This window comes from Aphelocoma coerulescens, chromosome 11, assembly GCF_041296385.1.
Source record: "Aphelocoma coerulescens isolate FSJ_1873_10779 chromosome 11, UR_Acoe_1.0, whole genome shotgun sequence".
NCBI lineage: Eukaryota > Metazoa > Chordata > Aves > Passeriformes > Corvidae > Aphelocoma > Aphelocoma coerulescens.
In genome coordinates, this window is record NC_091025.1 from 8558316 (window position 1) to 8572134 (window position 13819).

Consider the following 13819-nt stretch of genomic DNA (forward strand, 5'->3'; position numbering starts at 1 on the left):
TGATGTGAGTTACATGTTCATATAGGAGGTCTCCCCTTCCATGGAGCAAAGCTGCTTGCTTCCCACTGTCACCACAGGAAGCCCTGACAAGCCAGGGACTTCACAGAGGGTGCTAATCCTACACCTTGCACTGCCAGCCCTGCATGCAGGTGGGACTGGATCGAGAGTGTGGATCAGGAGATGCAGCTCTTTATCACGTGTGGGAAAGAGGCTCTTCCATCCCCAAGTGTGGTCCCCTGGCCCGGGTATAGGTAGTTGAGCTCCTGGGCAGAAATGTGCAGCTTTTTTTCCTGAATTTGTTTGTAACTTGTGCATTTGTTTCATTTCTTTGTTTATGCATTTTTTTTCAATGAGAAGGTCCCCTAAGGATTTCTTCATGTGAAGTTGCTACTTTAACATTAGTTTAATTTGAACAAAGGCTTTTGCCTGGACTCCCATTATGGATTCCCAGCTCTCAGCATCTGCTAACTAGCATCAGCCACCTCTTGTCTCTTTCTTTCTCCTATTCCTGCCCATGGCAGATTTGGCCTCACTGCTCAGCACGCTGGTGCAGTATTTCTCATGTTGGGGACTGCAACACTGTGGATCTGTTTAACTGCAAATGTTTAAACTGACATTAATGATGCTCAGTAGGATGTACTGGGTGGTGTTTTCCTGAAGGAGGATTTGGAAATGGTTCTTATGCTATTGCCAAACCTTACATACCAACAGCAATATTGAGGGATTGGGAAATTCTGATTTATACCATTGAAAGTGCTGTAAAAACTTCAGAGCTACAGTGATGGCTCACAGGGTGTTTCATGGACCAGGCTTGCAATTTTAGAGCACTAAATTTCTTTTCAGTGCTGGTGTTCCCAGCAAATGTGCTGCTCAGCATTGGGGTGGCAATGTAGCCCAGCAAAGAAGGGGTTACCATGACACAAAGTGCATTGTAAATCCCCAGCAAAAGACTTGGACTAACCACCAAAACCAGAGCTGACACTTCCTTGGCATGGCTTCATGGTGTGGTTTGTGCCTGGCTTCCCTCTCCCTTGTATTTCTTCCTTCCCCTCTCAGCAGCATGGAGTAGGTGCTGCCTAAAATCTAGGCTCAGAACCATTTATCCTCTTTTTTCCCCAATAAATTCAGTCTCAGGAGAGTCTCAGGGTGCCCAGGGACTTTTGAGGAGGACCCTTCTCCAGGCACTCAAGCATTCAAATGCACTAAAAATATTGGAGGTGGAGAAGGTTGTAAGCATGAGGATTTTGGCACAAGGATGGGTGTTCACTCTAGTGTTCTCCAGCCTCCTTCTGCTGTCATGAGCAAACTAAGCAACCCTGCCCAGAGCCTGTGCCCACAAAGCAGAGTGAGTGTGTGCCTGTCCCTGACAGCCCCTGCAGAAATACCCTGAGAGCCTGAGCTGGGCAGGGGGAGAAGCAGGTGGGGGACTTACAGGGTTTTCTGGGTGGACTGACAATACAGGAGCTTTGGGTTTGGATCTGTGCAATATGTCAGTGGTCTGAAGGCAAGAACATATACGGGGAAGGTGAAACAATAGTTCATAGACAGTCTCTGTTATTTTTACTATAATAGTGTAAAAGGTGCAGATGAATGGACTGATATGAATCTAGCACTAGCTAGTCCCAACTAGTGTGTTTTTTAGGAAAAAATTACAGGAAAAGGTCAAAAATCTATCTGCAGCGTATTAGGCCTCCTATGCTGATGGGGGTAGTTTTTAGTGTTGTATGGTAGAGTGGCACACGAGCAGTGCTGTGGCAGCATCACGTTTGTCTGCCTTCGGTTCCTCTGCCCAAATCAATCGTAGTCTCATCTGTGTGTGCTCTGGGGAAAAACAGGTACAAACAAACCCCTTGTCAGGTTTCCAAGAGAGAGAGGAGGCAGGAAGGCCACCCCTGGCACTGAACCAGCCCTGGAGTGCCAGTCTCCAAAGGGCTGCACTGAAATCCCAAGGAAAAGCACAGCCCCCTCACCACTTGCACCTAAATGCCCCCGGTACCAGCTTTCTCCCAAGACACTCCCTTTACACGCCACACACATGGCACTGGCCATGTCCAAACATGTGGCCATGCTGCTGAGTCCTGGAGAAAGGACCCTGTATTTCCCCTCTTCCCATCGAAAATGCAGCTTGATGGCTTGGGGTTGAATGTTGGCTCAGCACAGGGCCTGGATAAGCAAGACACGAAGTGCTGTTCGCTCCAGGGCTAATTAGAGCTATTGTATCAATTAGTCTGTGAAAGAATCAGTGCCCTGAGCTCCACAGAGCGAATCCCAGCCACAGAACCATCCTGGCCAGGTGCTGGGACTCTGCTCCCATGGGGCTCTCCCAGCCCCACTGCCATGCTCTGCCTGCCCAGCCCCACCAGCTCCTGCCTTGCTCTGCTGCTGCCTCTGCTGCTCTCACCACCGTGGACGTCAGCAGCTCATAAACAGCAGCGTGTTATTATCCCCACTGGGGACCCAGGGCAAGGAGCTTTGGCCTGCTGGCTGACAGGCACCATGGGCTCCCAGGCAGCCTGGGGAGCTCTGCCTTCCTAGCAGAGGCTTCATGGGCACAGATCTGGTGCTTCAAACCCATCATTGCTGAGTCCTGTGATCTTGTGTTCTTACGTTGTGTCACAATGTTTGCTACATCCTTTTTTTTTCCCCTTCATTTTTGTTCTCTCAAGCCCCTCAAGGCTGGATATTAGATGGGCTATTTGCTTAAGGAAATAAAAAAGGGCTTTCCAGCTCTCCTGTTCACAGACAAAAGGCTTTAAAGTACAAGCCAGAGGGTTTAGGAAGCAGCAGATAAAAGCAATTTTACAATGGTTGTCTTAATATATAATCCTGAAAAACGGGGAGTTTTAGCTAAACTTGTGATTGGTTTTGGTTTTATCTCCTAACCTTAAAGATGGATTTTGGATAAACTCCTAACCTGAGCATGGGAATGCTGCATTCTTCTAGTGGGAAGGGTGCATGTGTGTGCACTGTCTGGTCCCCAAGAGGGGGTGGGGGCAATGAGTGGCAGCAGCTGCACACCTCTAGCAGTCACTCAAAAGCTTTTGGAGCTCTCCTGCACCGTGGGGCCTGATGAATTGCACCACTCCTGCACAGGGTGTGCCCTGAGCAGGGGCAGGATGGGGAATGGGATGATCCGTGGAGGAAGTGGAAACTGTGAAGGAGGGGGAAAGAAAGATAACTGCATCCTGAGCACACAGAGCTGATCTGTCCTGCTTGGTAGGGCTTGTCCTGGCCTGGAGTGGCTCCTCCTGGGCTGTTCACACCACAGCTGGTGCAGGCAGCTCTGCCCCAGAGCTCCCAATGTGCTGCTACATGCTCCCTGGACTGCAGTAAAGTCCTTTTTCAAGTTTTCCTTCCAAACTGGGATGCTTTCTGGAATAGAATTGGGGGGGGTGGGGCACAGGCAGCTGTGCAGCATCTCCCCCTCATACCACCACCACTGGTGCCTGCAGACCTGTGTGGAAGACAGCTTGCTTCATCCTGGAGCCTGGCTACAAAGAAATTCCTGCGTTCCTGCCATTCTTTGCCATTTAAGGATTTCAAACGGATAGCAAATACATCAGGAAACCACACGCCACCGACATGCTCACCTCCCAGCATCACAGATGGTGCCAGACCTGACGCCAGCCGTGTGAAGAGCCTCAGCATGGTGGTCTCCTGACAGATTTTCCTGCAGACACACTGCAGAATCAGGGGGCTGAGAGCAGCCGGATGTCCCCCACGTGGTCACACACGTTGCTGGGGGACAGGGCTCAGAGCCCCCAGTGCACAGACCTGGGTGCTGACTAGCTGGCATAAAGCAGGAATCACACATGGGGGGGGGACATATGCTTTGCCAGAGCTATCCAGTTCCCTAAGGATCTTCTAGGAGTAATAGGATGCCCCGAGAGCCTCTCTGGTGCACCTTGTAGGAGATACCCCATCTCCTGCCCTCAGCCTGTGTGAGTGATGCTGTTTGTCTCGCAGGGCAGGCTGTGATGGTGGAGCTGGGGGTGCATGGTACATCAAACCTCAAGGTGCAGAAAGGGAGAGGGAAGCTTGGGTTCCTTGGCTGCAGGGGAGGAGGAGCAGGGACTGCAGGTTCCCAGGAGAGTCTGGACTCCCTGGCTGTGAAGCTGCATCCCAGCACTGCCATGCCCTGGTGTGAGGAGGAGGCTGGGGTGAAAGGTGGGAGACACAGTGAGGGGCTCACTGCAGGGTGTGAGTGCTGCCTGTGGACGGGCGGAGCTGGTGGGAGAAGGGGGCTGCAGCCAGCAATAGGGGCAGCAGTGAAAAAACAAACTGAACGGAACAAAAAAAACAACCCCAACCCTTGGTGGCAGCCTGCCAGCTCCAGCTGGTTTCATAAGGACATTTCAGCCTAAAAATACACAAATACTGAGCCAAAAAAAGTCAAATCTTTCTGCGCCGAATCTGTCACCCACAGCCCTTCACAAGGCAGGAAGAAATTCCTGTTGGGTCTGTCAGTCAGAGATGAGAACAGATTATCTGGGGTGCAGGACTACAGTTCAGCAGGTTTCCTTGGGGGGATGCCCTGTGCTGTGTTTATAGATGGTGCTGGCTGCTCCTTGTCACTAAGCAAAATGTGAAAGGAGAAGAAATAGTTTCCAAGTTCTTGCAGTGTCTCCTCCTCCAGGCAGTGTGAACTACCTCAGCTCCTACCCTTTTGGGTGTGAGCTTTGCCAAAATGGGGACAGCCCTGATATGATGAGCCCATTTAATTGTGTCTCATTAAATACCAATTTATTTAGTCAAGATGTCAAGATTTTACTAATCCCAGGCCAAAGACAACACTGTTACGATGCAACACAGAATGAAAAATGGCAGGGAGGTGGCAGGTACTGCTACGCCTTTGTCCTCAAGGAATGAAGTACCTATCAAGGAATGAGCTACTACAGAGTAGCTTCTCTGCTCCTCCTTGCAGGGCAGTCTGTATCTCCTGGTCTCTTCAGAGCCCAAAAGAAAGTGGGTCTGGTGGAGCTCTCCCTCTGCCCTGGGGTCTGAGAGGGCCCAAGTGGGATGGGCACTATAATGAGTTCCAATGTCTTATGATGAGGCTGTGTTATGCAGAGCCCTGCAGACCTCTGCCTGTGAGTTTTCAGGCAAAGAAGCTCTCCTGTCAGCATTTGGTGGGATAAGAAGGTGAGCATCACTCTGCTTTGGGCCAACAGAGCCCCTGGAGAGTTTGTACCCAATTTTGGTGAAATTGGGCGTTCCAGGTGGATGAAGACTGATGGGGAGATCCTGGAAAACATCCAGCTGATTTAAAAAACAGTGTCTTTCCTATTGTGCTTTTCCTCCATCTCACACTCAGCCCTAGGTGAAGCCATACAACAATAGCAATTCCTTAATTTATGATGATAATAATGAAACCTAAGACCTCTCCCAAGCCCAAGCCCTGCTAGACTATAACAGGCTGAAGCTCAGATTGCCTGTGTCTCCCTCATCTTGCATTGACAAAAAACAGCCCCACTCCAGAGCCAGTACCAGCAGATGTTGCAGAGCTGCTCCTCCCTGGAAATAGATTTGCATCTCATTTGTGGGAATGGAGCAAGGTTGCTCATTCCAGTCAACCAGCTCTGGCCTTTATGGACTGCTTTGTTTTGTTTGTCGTAGGGGGAACTTGATTATTCAGAGTTGGCGGGCATATTTACTTACTGGGGTAAATTAAACCATAAATTCAGACAAATGTACCTACCTCTACACTTGTGATGTATTTTTCCTTTCTGCTTTATTGGGCTCCAAGACACAAAGGTGGATTGTTCAATAAACAGTGCAATGCAAGTCATCCCAATTAATTGGATGGTTCCATTTATGCTGCTGCTGCCTCCAATTAAATGCAAAGGAGCGCAAGTGACAGGCGCGAGTAAGATGGGTGTGCAGAAAACCATATTCTAATGCAAAAGCTGTGATGAGAAAATGGAATCTACCCACCTGATGGGAATATTAATGCAAAACCTTGACCTATAATTTTTCTTTCTTCAGTCTTAGCGCACCAGAAACAATTGCAGCTCATTAAAATGGATCATATCCTGACCGTTGTGCATAATACCCAAGTCCCACAAGTCCCATGGTCTAAATGTTTGCCTTGCTGGTGAAGCCAGCAAGGTAAATGTTTAGACCATGGGACTTGTGGGACATGGACATTATCATAGAGCTGCATGGTCCTGCATGACTAGACACAGGAAACTGCAGCAAACCTTGAAGACCCTTTCTCTCTTTTAAAACCAGTGTTATCAGAGAAAGAGTGAAGGGAAAAAAAAAACAAACCCAAGAGTGCCAGTGTGGGTTGGACCTCTGGAGTTCATCTGGCCCATCCCCCTGTTCAAAGCAGGACCAACTTCAAAGTTAAATTCAGTTTGAAAGTTAGCTCAGGTGGCTCAGTGTTGAGCACTTCCAAGGATGGAGATTTTACAGCATCTCTGGGCACTCTGTTCCAATGCTGCCTTGTCAGGGCTCAATCTGGAAGCCATTCACCACATCACAACAACATCTGGCTCTACTTTCTTAACTGCTTTTTTGATGCAAAGTGTGTGTTGGCACGTGGGATGCAGTAAGTATCAGTAGGGAAGGTGATAGCATCATGCAAAGACAATTCTTTTGCAAGGAAAATAGATCAGAAAACAGTCCCACACAAGATGGGGGGAGAAGAAAGGCACTGCAGTATTTTATTCTGAGTCTGGTGCTTTTTTCTGTAAGGCACTGCCAGACCGGTTCTTGAAGATGGAATAACCAAAATGTTGTCCAGCTTGGGTTTGGTATTTGGCACAGACTTGAGATGTCAGTGCTGTGGTTAGCTGTGGTAGAGCAACAAACACTATTGCATCTCTCTTTCTCCACTGAGCAGTGAGGTCTGTATCCCTCTTCAGAGGCATCTCTCTCTCCCTTGGCTCCTGATGGAGGGAGCCAAAGGCAACAGGCTTCCTAGCCCTGACACCTCTGATATGTGTGAAGATGGATGGGTTGGATGCAGGCCTAAAATATTTTACATTTTCACGGTAGTTTCACAGCCCTGGCATTATCAAACGATCTTTCAAAGTACTTGGAAGCAGGAGGAGAAGAACTTGAGATAGATTCTGGCTTTTTTGTGTCTGTGTACTTGCAAACTGTTTCTGCCTACACATCTTGCAGGGCCTGTTCCTGTTTGGAGATGCACACGGAAAATCAGTGCTTGTGTGGATGCTCTGTCTGCTCCATTTCCCCCCTGAAGTTTGGAGGCTGCTCAAAGCAGGTCCCCATCCCTGGGTGGTTAAGATCAGACTTGCCCTATGTGCTCCACTCCACTGACCAGCCTAGTTAGGAACTTGAGGCTAGGAAACACAAGACAATTTTAAAATCTGAACAAAAGTAGGAGATTAAGGAAACCAGCTGGAAACCTCTATTTTGCTGATTTTGAAAGCAAAATGTGGGTCACAGATGTGCTTCCACAGACAAAAACTGGCTGGAGAAGAAAAAGACATCAGCAATGCCCAGACTCTTTGATGATCAGAGGTAGATTTAGCTCCTAGGCATAAAGACAAGAAAGGAAGAGGAGACGAAGTAGGAATAAAAACATAATCAAGATATTAGGAATGTGGAACGCAACCCACCCGTAAATTTGCCTTAGGGAACTACAAAAAAATGCAGTAACAAAAAAAAAAAGAAACCAATTGCTACATCTTACTCTTGTCTTGCCTTCCTTACAGTTTTGCTTTTTGCAGTCCAAGACACAGGGGGTCCATTACAGAACCCTTTCTTTTCCTCAATTATGTTTTTTCTTTGCAAAAGTGCTCTTTTCTACTACTCCTTTGCAGTAGCTACGAAATCCTTGCTAAGGACAGGCTGACTTTAGAGCCTAAAAGAAACAAAGCTTTGCAGGAAGTCCACACCATTTGCATGTATCAGAGGCTAGAAAGCTATGTGCTCTGGCCTATCTTTGGTAGAAGGGAGCTACTACTCACTTCTTGTTTAGTCTAACACAAAAGATTGAACTTATTTTCAGTGAAATTGATGACAGACTAGTAAGAGCCATGCTGTCGACCCTTGCAGGCTGTTGATTAACCTGTGACTTGGTCTCCCAGGGGCTGCAACAGAAGGCCTGTTGTTCCAGCTATTTAAAAAAACTCAAGGTAAAGCACTGGAAGAGCAATTAAGGACAACAGCAGCACTGAAGAAGAGAAGCCCAGGTGGTGGTTCCTTAGAAATAGCCAAGCAGTGGGGGGAGGTTCTGAAAAGCATTCAGGGCATTTGGTGGGTGGTTTCTGGGGTGAAGGCAAGTGCCAGGAGCACTCCCGAAGGATTCACCTGTGCTGGCCACAACATAACCTGGTCACTTGGTGCCTTCAGGCTTTGTGACATGCTGAGAAGCCATGGAGCACAATCTCCAACTCCTGCAGCAAACTTCCCTCCTGCCAGCAAAACGCCAGTCCCTACGGCTTAACACCAAAAGAAGCCTAAAGTGAAAAGCTAGTCCAGCGCACTGCCCGTCACTGTTTTTCAGACTTTGGGGAACTTAGAATTCAGTTCTTGTCTGGAATTTATTTTTCTCAGCCCTAATGAAAACACATTTTGTAGCTGTTAGTATTTTAAATCGAATATCAGTGTCAATAAAGATAAGCCATTTCCCAGGGTGGGAAAAAAAATCTAAAACTGTCTCAAATCTTTCACTCATGCAAAAGTAAACAACCCCAAAGCATTGAAGGATTAAATAAAATATATGCCTCTTTTCACTGGGCATGAATAAGTGCCAACTGAGCTCTCACTTGCACCACCATCTCCTATGATAGCACCAGGGCCTAGAGGTGCAGCAGGATGTGTTATGGTGCCCTGCCATGTGACAGCATCTCTGCTCCCAGTGGTGGAACCACCAGAGGCTCATAAACACCAGCAGGGCTGTAAATGAGAAGGACTTTGTTACCTTCAGATCCCCATCCAACCCAGCCAAGAGAAAAATCGTGTTCAGCCACAGCACGACTCACAGTGCAGCTAAGGAGAGAGGCAGCACAGCACTCCCCTAGCAAGGAGGGTCATCCATTCTCATCTGGATGCAAGAGATTTTGTCAGAGACACCAGAATTCATTTGGCTGGGCTGCAACCCCAGATTGAAATTGCTGTGAATACTACAGCACAGAGCCTCTTCAGCTGATGTCTAGAAACTGCTTGTTGGTTTCAGAGCTCTTGCTGATGAATTGCCCAGCAGCTGGTCATATTGGGAGGGCTCTGCTTATTATTTTCAACTGCTATCTTGCATGGAAGGAAAATCAAAATACTTTCCTCAAGGTAATTGGCTCTAAAACAATTGAAGAATTTTCCACAAGGTTGTAATGCAATTAGGACTGGCATTTTAGATAATTTATATCTCTAAAGGTATGTTTATGCCATCATACTCCTATTTTGTGGGAAAAAAAAGAAAAAAAGAAAAAAGAAAAAAGAAAAATCTGCTGGTGAGAGAAAGCTGATTTTGCTAGTACAGGCAATGAAATATAGATTAAAGCATCATCTACCTAGTACTGATTAAAAGGCAGCAGAATGCCAGGATCATCTCTGAGGTGTGATCATGGTTGGGTAGGATGCTGTGTCACCAACCACACATCTGCAGGTTTCCCATTCAGTTTTCCATCAATGCCAAGTGGTGTGTCACCACTTGCCTTCTGCTGCAGCACCTCAAGAGCTGCACTCCCCAGCTGCCCTGCCAGCTTGGATGGGAGCAGCTGGTGCAGCTGGGAGCACCAGACCCACCACACAGAACAAAACCAGCAGCCACACCAGTGCCTGGGTTCGTGCTTTGAGAGATATCCAGGAACACCTTAAGCAGAGATGCCAAACACTCCAAACACGCAAAGGCAGCTCCAGAATTGCGTGAAACAGCTGGTGAACTTGTTGATATGGGATATTGTGAAAGCCAAAAGCATGGACATAGCATTGCTCTGACACCATTGGGAAGTCTCTGTTTCCCTGACTACCAAAAGGTTCAAGGGTACAACTGGGGAAATGATTGCTCTGTGTCTGCTTCTTCCTTACACTTATACTTAACCACCTTTGACTGACTCTTGCCCAAGACACAGTCCAGGGCCAGGGGACATTTGCCTGACTTGCAACAGATGCTGTGATTGAAATTATGGGATGAAAACCTTTTGTCTCCTGGCCTAGGTGGATGCAAATTACTTGGATCAATTATCATTGCAAAGGGGTCTGAACTGAAACTGGGGAGACACTCAACGTCTCTTCAGAGCCACAGCAGCCATTTATGCATAGATGTCCTGTCCTCATGACAGTGTGAACCAAAGCTATGGATTCAGACAATCACCATTGAATGACATCTGGATATGGGCCTTAATGGTGGAGAAGCCACTGACTGTATTACAAAACTAACTCAATGCCCCTGGAAAAGTGAAAAAAACCAACCTTTGGTTGTAACCCAGCTGACCTATCAGTACACTGTACAACTACCTGAAAAGCAAACCCAAGAGCTGTACTGCTGTACAAAGGAGGCGATTGCACCCTTCTGTTCTCAGTCAGATAGACAAAGAAGCCACCAGCTGTGCCTGCAGGTTGATCTGCCTATATTCGCTCCATGTTTGCAAAAACCTACCTTGAGCCATTCGGGAGCAGTTTGGGAACCTGGCCTTGGGGTCACAGACCTGACCCGAGACTGGCCAAGAGGGGACATGAATGTCCTGCCTGATCCTTTGTGCCCTGCAGCATCCTGTGACATAACATACATCCCAGACTGCAAGCAGAGACACATTCAGTTCCACTGCTATGAGGTCATTCACTCCAGTTAAAACTTTAACAGAACCAAATGCAGCTTGTTAACATGAAATACTATGGACAGGGATACTCACTATTGGGCTGAGTCATTAAGTTGGTATTCCCGGGACCGGTTGAAGCATTCTTGGATCCCAGAGTCTGCCCAGAGCCTCATCATAGCTGACAGCAGCTCTGGAGAGAAGGGCTCTGTGTCCTCCATCCGACTTACGACATCGCAGACCATCTTGGCATCAGCCTGCAGAAGAAAGAAACGAGAGGTCACAGAGATGCTCAAGGCAGAATCTGGAGCCAGAGATTTCAGAAACAGTTCACCAAACCATCAGGAGTAAAGAAGCTGTGTTTCTTGGGATGGGGCTTTAGCATCCACACTGTGTGATCCAGCTGAAAGGGCAAAAGGAGGATGGAGGAAGGAAATCACAAGGAAAAAGGTTGTTTGTGCAATCTGTCTCACATCAACAAGTATTTCTATTCAGCAGACAAAGCAGTCTGCACTGCACATGTGTGGAGTTTCATAGGAACAGAAAGAAATTCATACATGTACAAGGATATTTAAAATTGTTAGCAACAACGCCTGCTTTAACTGAGTGTGGAACCTTGCTGAAGTGGGGGCTTTGTATGAGAAAAAACAGCAGAAAGACTCCAGAAACAATTTTTTCCAGATGCTGGTTTATTGCTTTTCCCGAATTCTTGTTCTTTGCTATGAGCCCCTGCTATGAGGGCTAATTCATGTTAATGCAGACCACCTTGGATGGCTGTGGTGCTCTGTGACTCAGAGGAAGAGAAATCTCACACAGTTACGGAGCATGGCAGGGAGGGCAGGGACAGGTGGCCATTTTCAGATGGAATCTTTTTTGGTGAGAAATGAGATTCACTGCAGCAGCAACTTTTCCTGGAGGATAGTGCTCTGACACAACTTGGGTCCAGAATGTGTCTCAGATTTAGGATGGGAACGTCTAGACAGCCTTTGAATAGCTGAATTCAGCCCTACAGTAATAGTCCGCAGTGGCTGATGCTTCACTCATCTGTGAAGCAGGACACTCAAATTCATGACCCCCTCTGCTTGCTTTGCAAGAAGTGGATGTCCCACACCACCCACAGACTGAAACCCGTGGGATGTTGGCTAATCCGCAGAGTTTATCTTTCATTGCTTTGAAAATGTCTCATATTTCTACGAGCTGAAACAAACCCAATTACTATTGCTATAATTAATTGGAAAAGAGGAGCTCTTGTTCCTTGTGTATGTGCAGCAAACTTGTGAAGACAACCTCCTTGCTTTACTACCTTGTCTCTTGCATGCTAGACCGAACCCATTCTAGGCCAAATGCAGGTGGAAATCTTTGCCTTCCAGGGTGTTTGATCTAAACCACCAAGTGCAGACCAGAAACACAAATCTTGAGAAGGGAGTGCAGGCTCTGCCCATGCTTTGCTGGGTACAATTAGAAGTGCCATCATTGAGGAACACCACAATAACCTTATTGTATGGATGGGAATGACAAGTGTATGACAGGGTCTGCATGGTCAGGATCAAAACTCTGTAGCCTCTTTGCTGAACACTGAAATTGTGGAAAAATTGCAGGGCACCAAACCGAAAGCACTGGAGACTGAAGCTGCTGGAGATTTCAGTGCACAATGAAAGCGTCAGGTCTCCTGAATATCCAGCCTTTATGGGCTGAAGAAGTCTCAGTACTGTATGTATCAGTACTGTATCCCATAAAACTTAATGGGGTGGACTCTATGCTTTGAAGGCTTTATGAACATAAAATCTTTCTCACAGAGCACTTAACTTCATATTTTAGTACCCAGGAATCCTCCCGGCCCTCTGTACAGACTCTGCTCATTTTGGAGAAAAAGTATTGGTGACTCACACCTCAAAGCCAAGACAAACGAAGAACCTTGAAGAGTTCAGTTAATTTCAAAAGCTTGTTTTCTGCCCTGCAGTGCTTTGTGAGCTGAGTGAATATTCATAAATCATCTGTATGGTTTGCCTGCCCTGCTGGAGCTGCAGTTCTGCTCTATTCACAGACTCTAAATGACATAAAACCTGCTAATGGCTGCGGTCTGCCTTGGCCCCATTATTTGTGCATGGGTGATGCAGGAAAAGCATCCATGCTTCCAGTCAGGTAGAAGGATGTCTTTCTATGTTATGTTGGCTACTGGGGAGGTTATAGGTATAAGTCACAGATCTGCCCATCTGTCTGTGATGGCAAAGCACATTTTAAGCTCTCCAGCTGTCATGGGCAGGGTCTGGGCTTCTTCTGAGTTTTGTGGATTTACCTGCAGGCTGCTTTCTGCAAAGCATCAGAGGGAATGGCACAGTCGTCATATTTTCTGTGCTGGGAAACAGCTGCATCACCTTTTCAACTACTGAGACTTGTGGCAGTTCCCTGTGAGTAAGACCCAGAACAGGAGGGTTTGAGCAGAAGACAGAGATGAACAGCAATGACAGGGCAGAATGGGAGTGCTCAACCACAGACATCTCTGGCTGTGGTTATCTCCCAGTCTGCTTGGGCCAGAAGTGGGGTTGAGCATGTAGGGCAGGGGATTATTTTGGTACATGCTCTTTTTGCAGTCCCTGGAGGTCCCTTTTGGGGACAGGAGAGGCTGCCCTCCCACAGCATGGACACCTGCCTGCAGGGCAGACTGAGAGTTAGCAGGCTGAAACAGGGGAAGAACTCGAAGGAAAGTTTATTGCTCCTGCTGAATGGTAATAAAAATATTCCAGACTTAGTTTTATTTTGCAGAGTGAACCACCAAACTCTTGGTTTTACAGACCCAGAAAAAGCAGGTGAAATGAGTACTTTTAAAAATACTCCTTCCCCCTGCCAAGGTTGAAGTTCCTCTGTCAAGGATCGTGGGGCCATCCAGGAGTTCAGGCATTTGTTAGATGATTTAACGAGCAATTAAGGATCCAAGAAAGGAAGATATCCCTTTCTTTTCTCACTCTCCAGGCTGTGTCTCAAGCTGGGAATGACATTAAAATCTCCAACTCCCCCTGGGCCCAGCAGGTAGATTTTTAAATACTGCCTGATTGACTTTTGCCTGCCTGCCTCCCCCGGGTCTGCTGCTCCTG

At 47.2% G+C, this 13819-nt stretch overlaps 1 protein-coding gene across 2 annotated transcripts in view; it reads right to left on the reverse strand.

Moving 5' to 3' along the window:
* Positions 1-13819, reverse strand: part of GNAO1 (G protein subunit alpha o1) — a 143573-nt gene that overhangs the window by 35811 nt on the left and 93943 nt on the right. For both annotated transcript variants that reach the window (XM_069026465.1, XM_069026464.1), the window contains exon 4: positions 10824-10984. In XM_069026465.1, coding sequence (XP_068882566.1) covers positions 10824-10984 — 161 coding nt within the window. The remainder of the gene's footprint in view (positions 1-10823; positions 10985-13819) is intronic.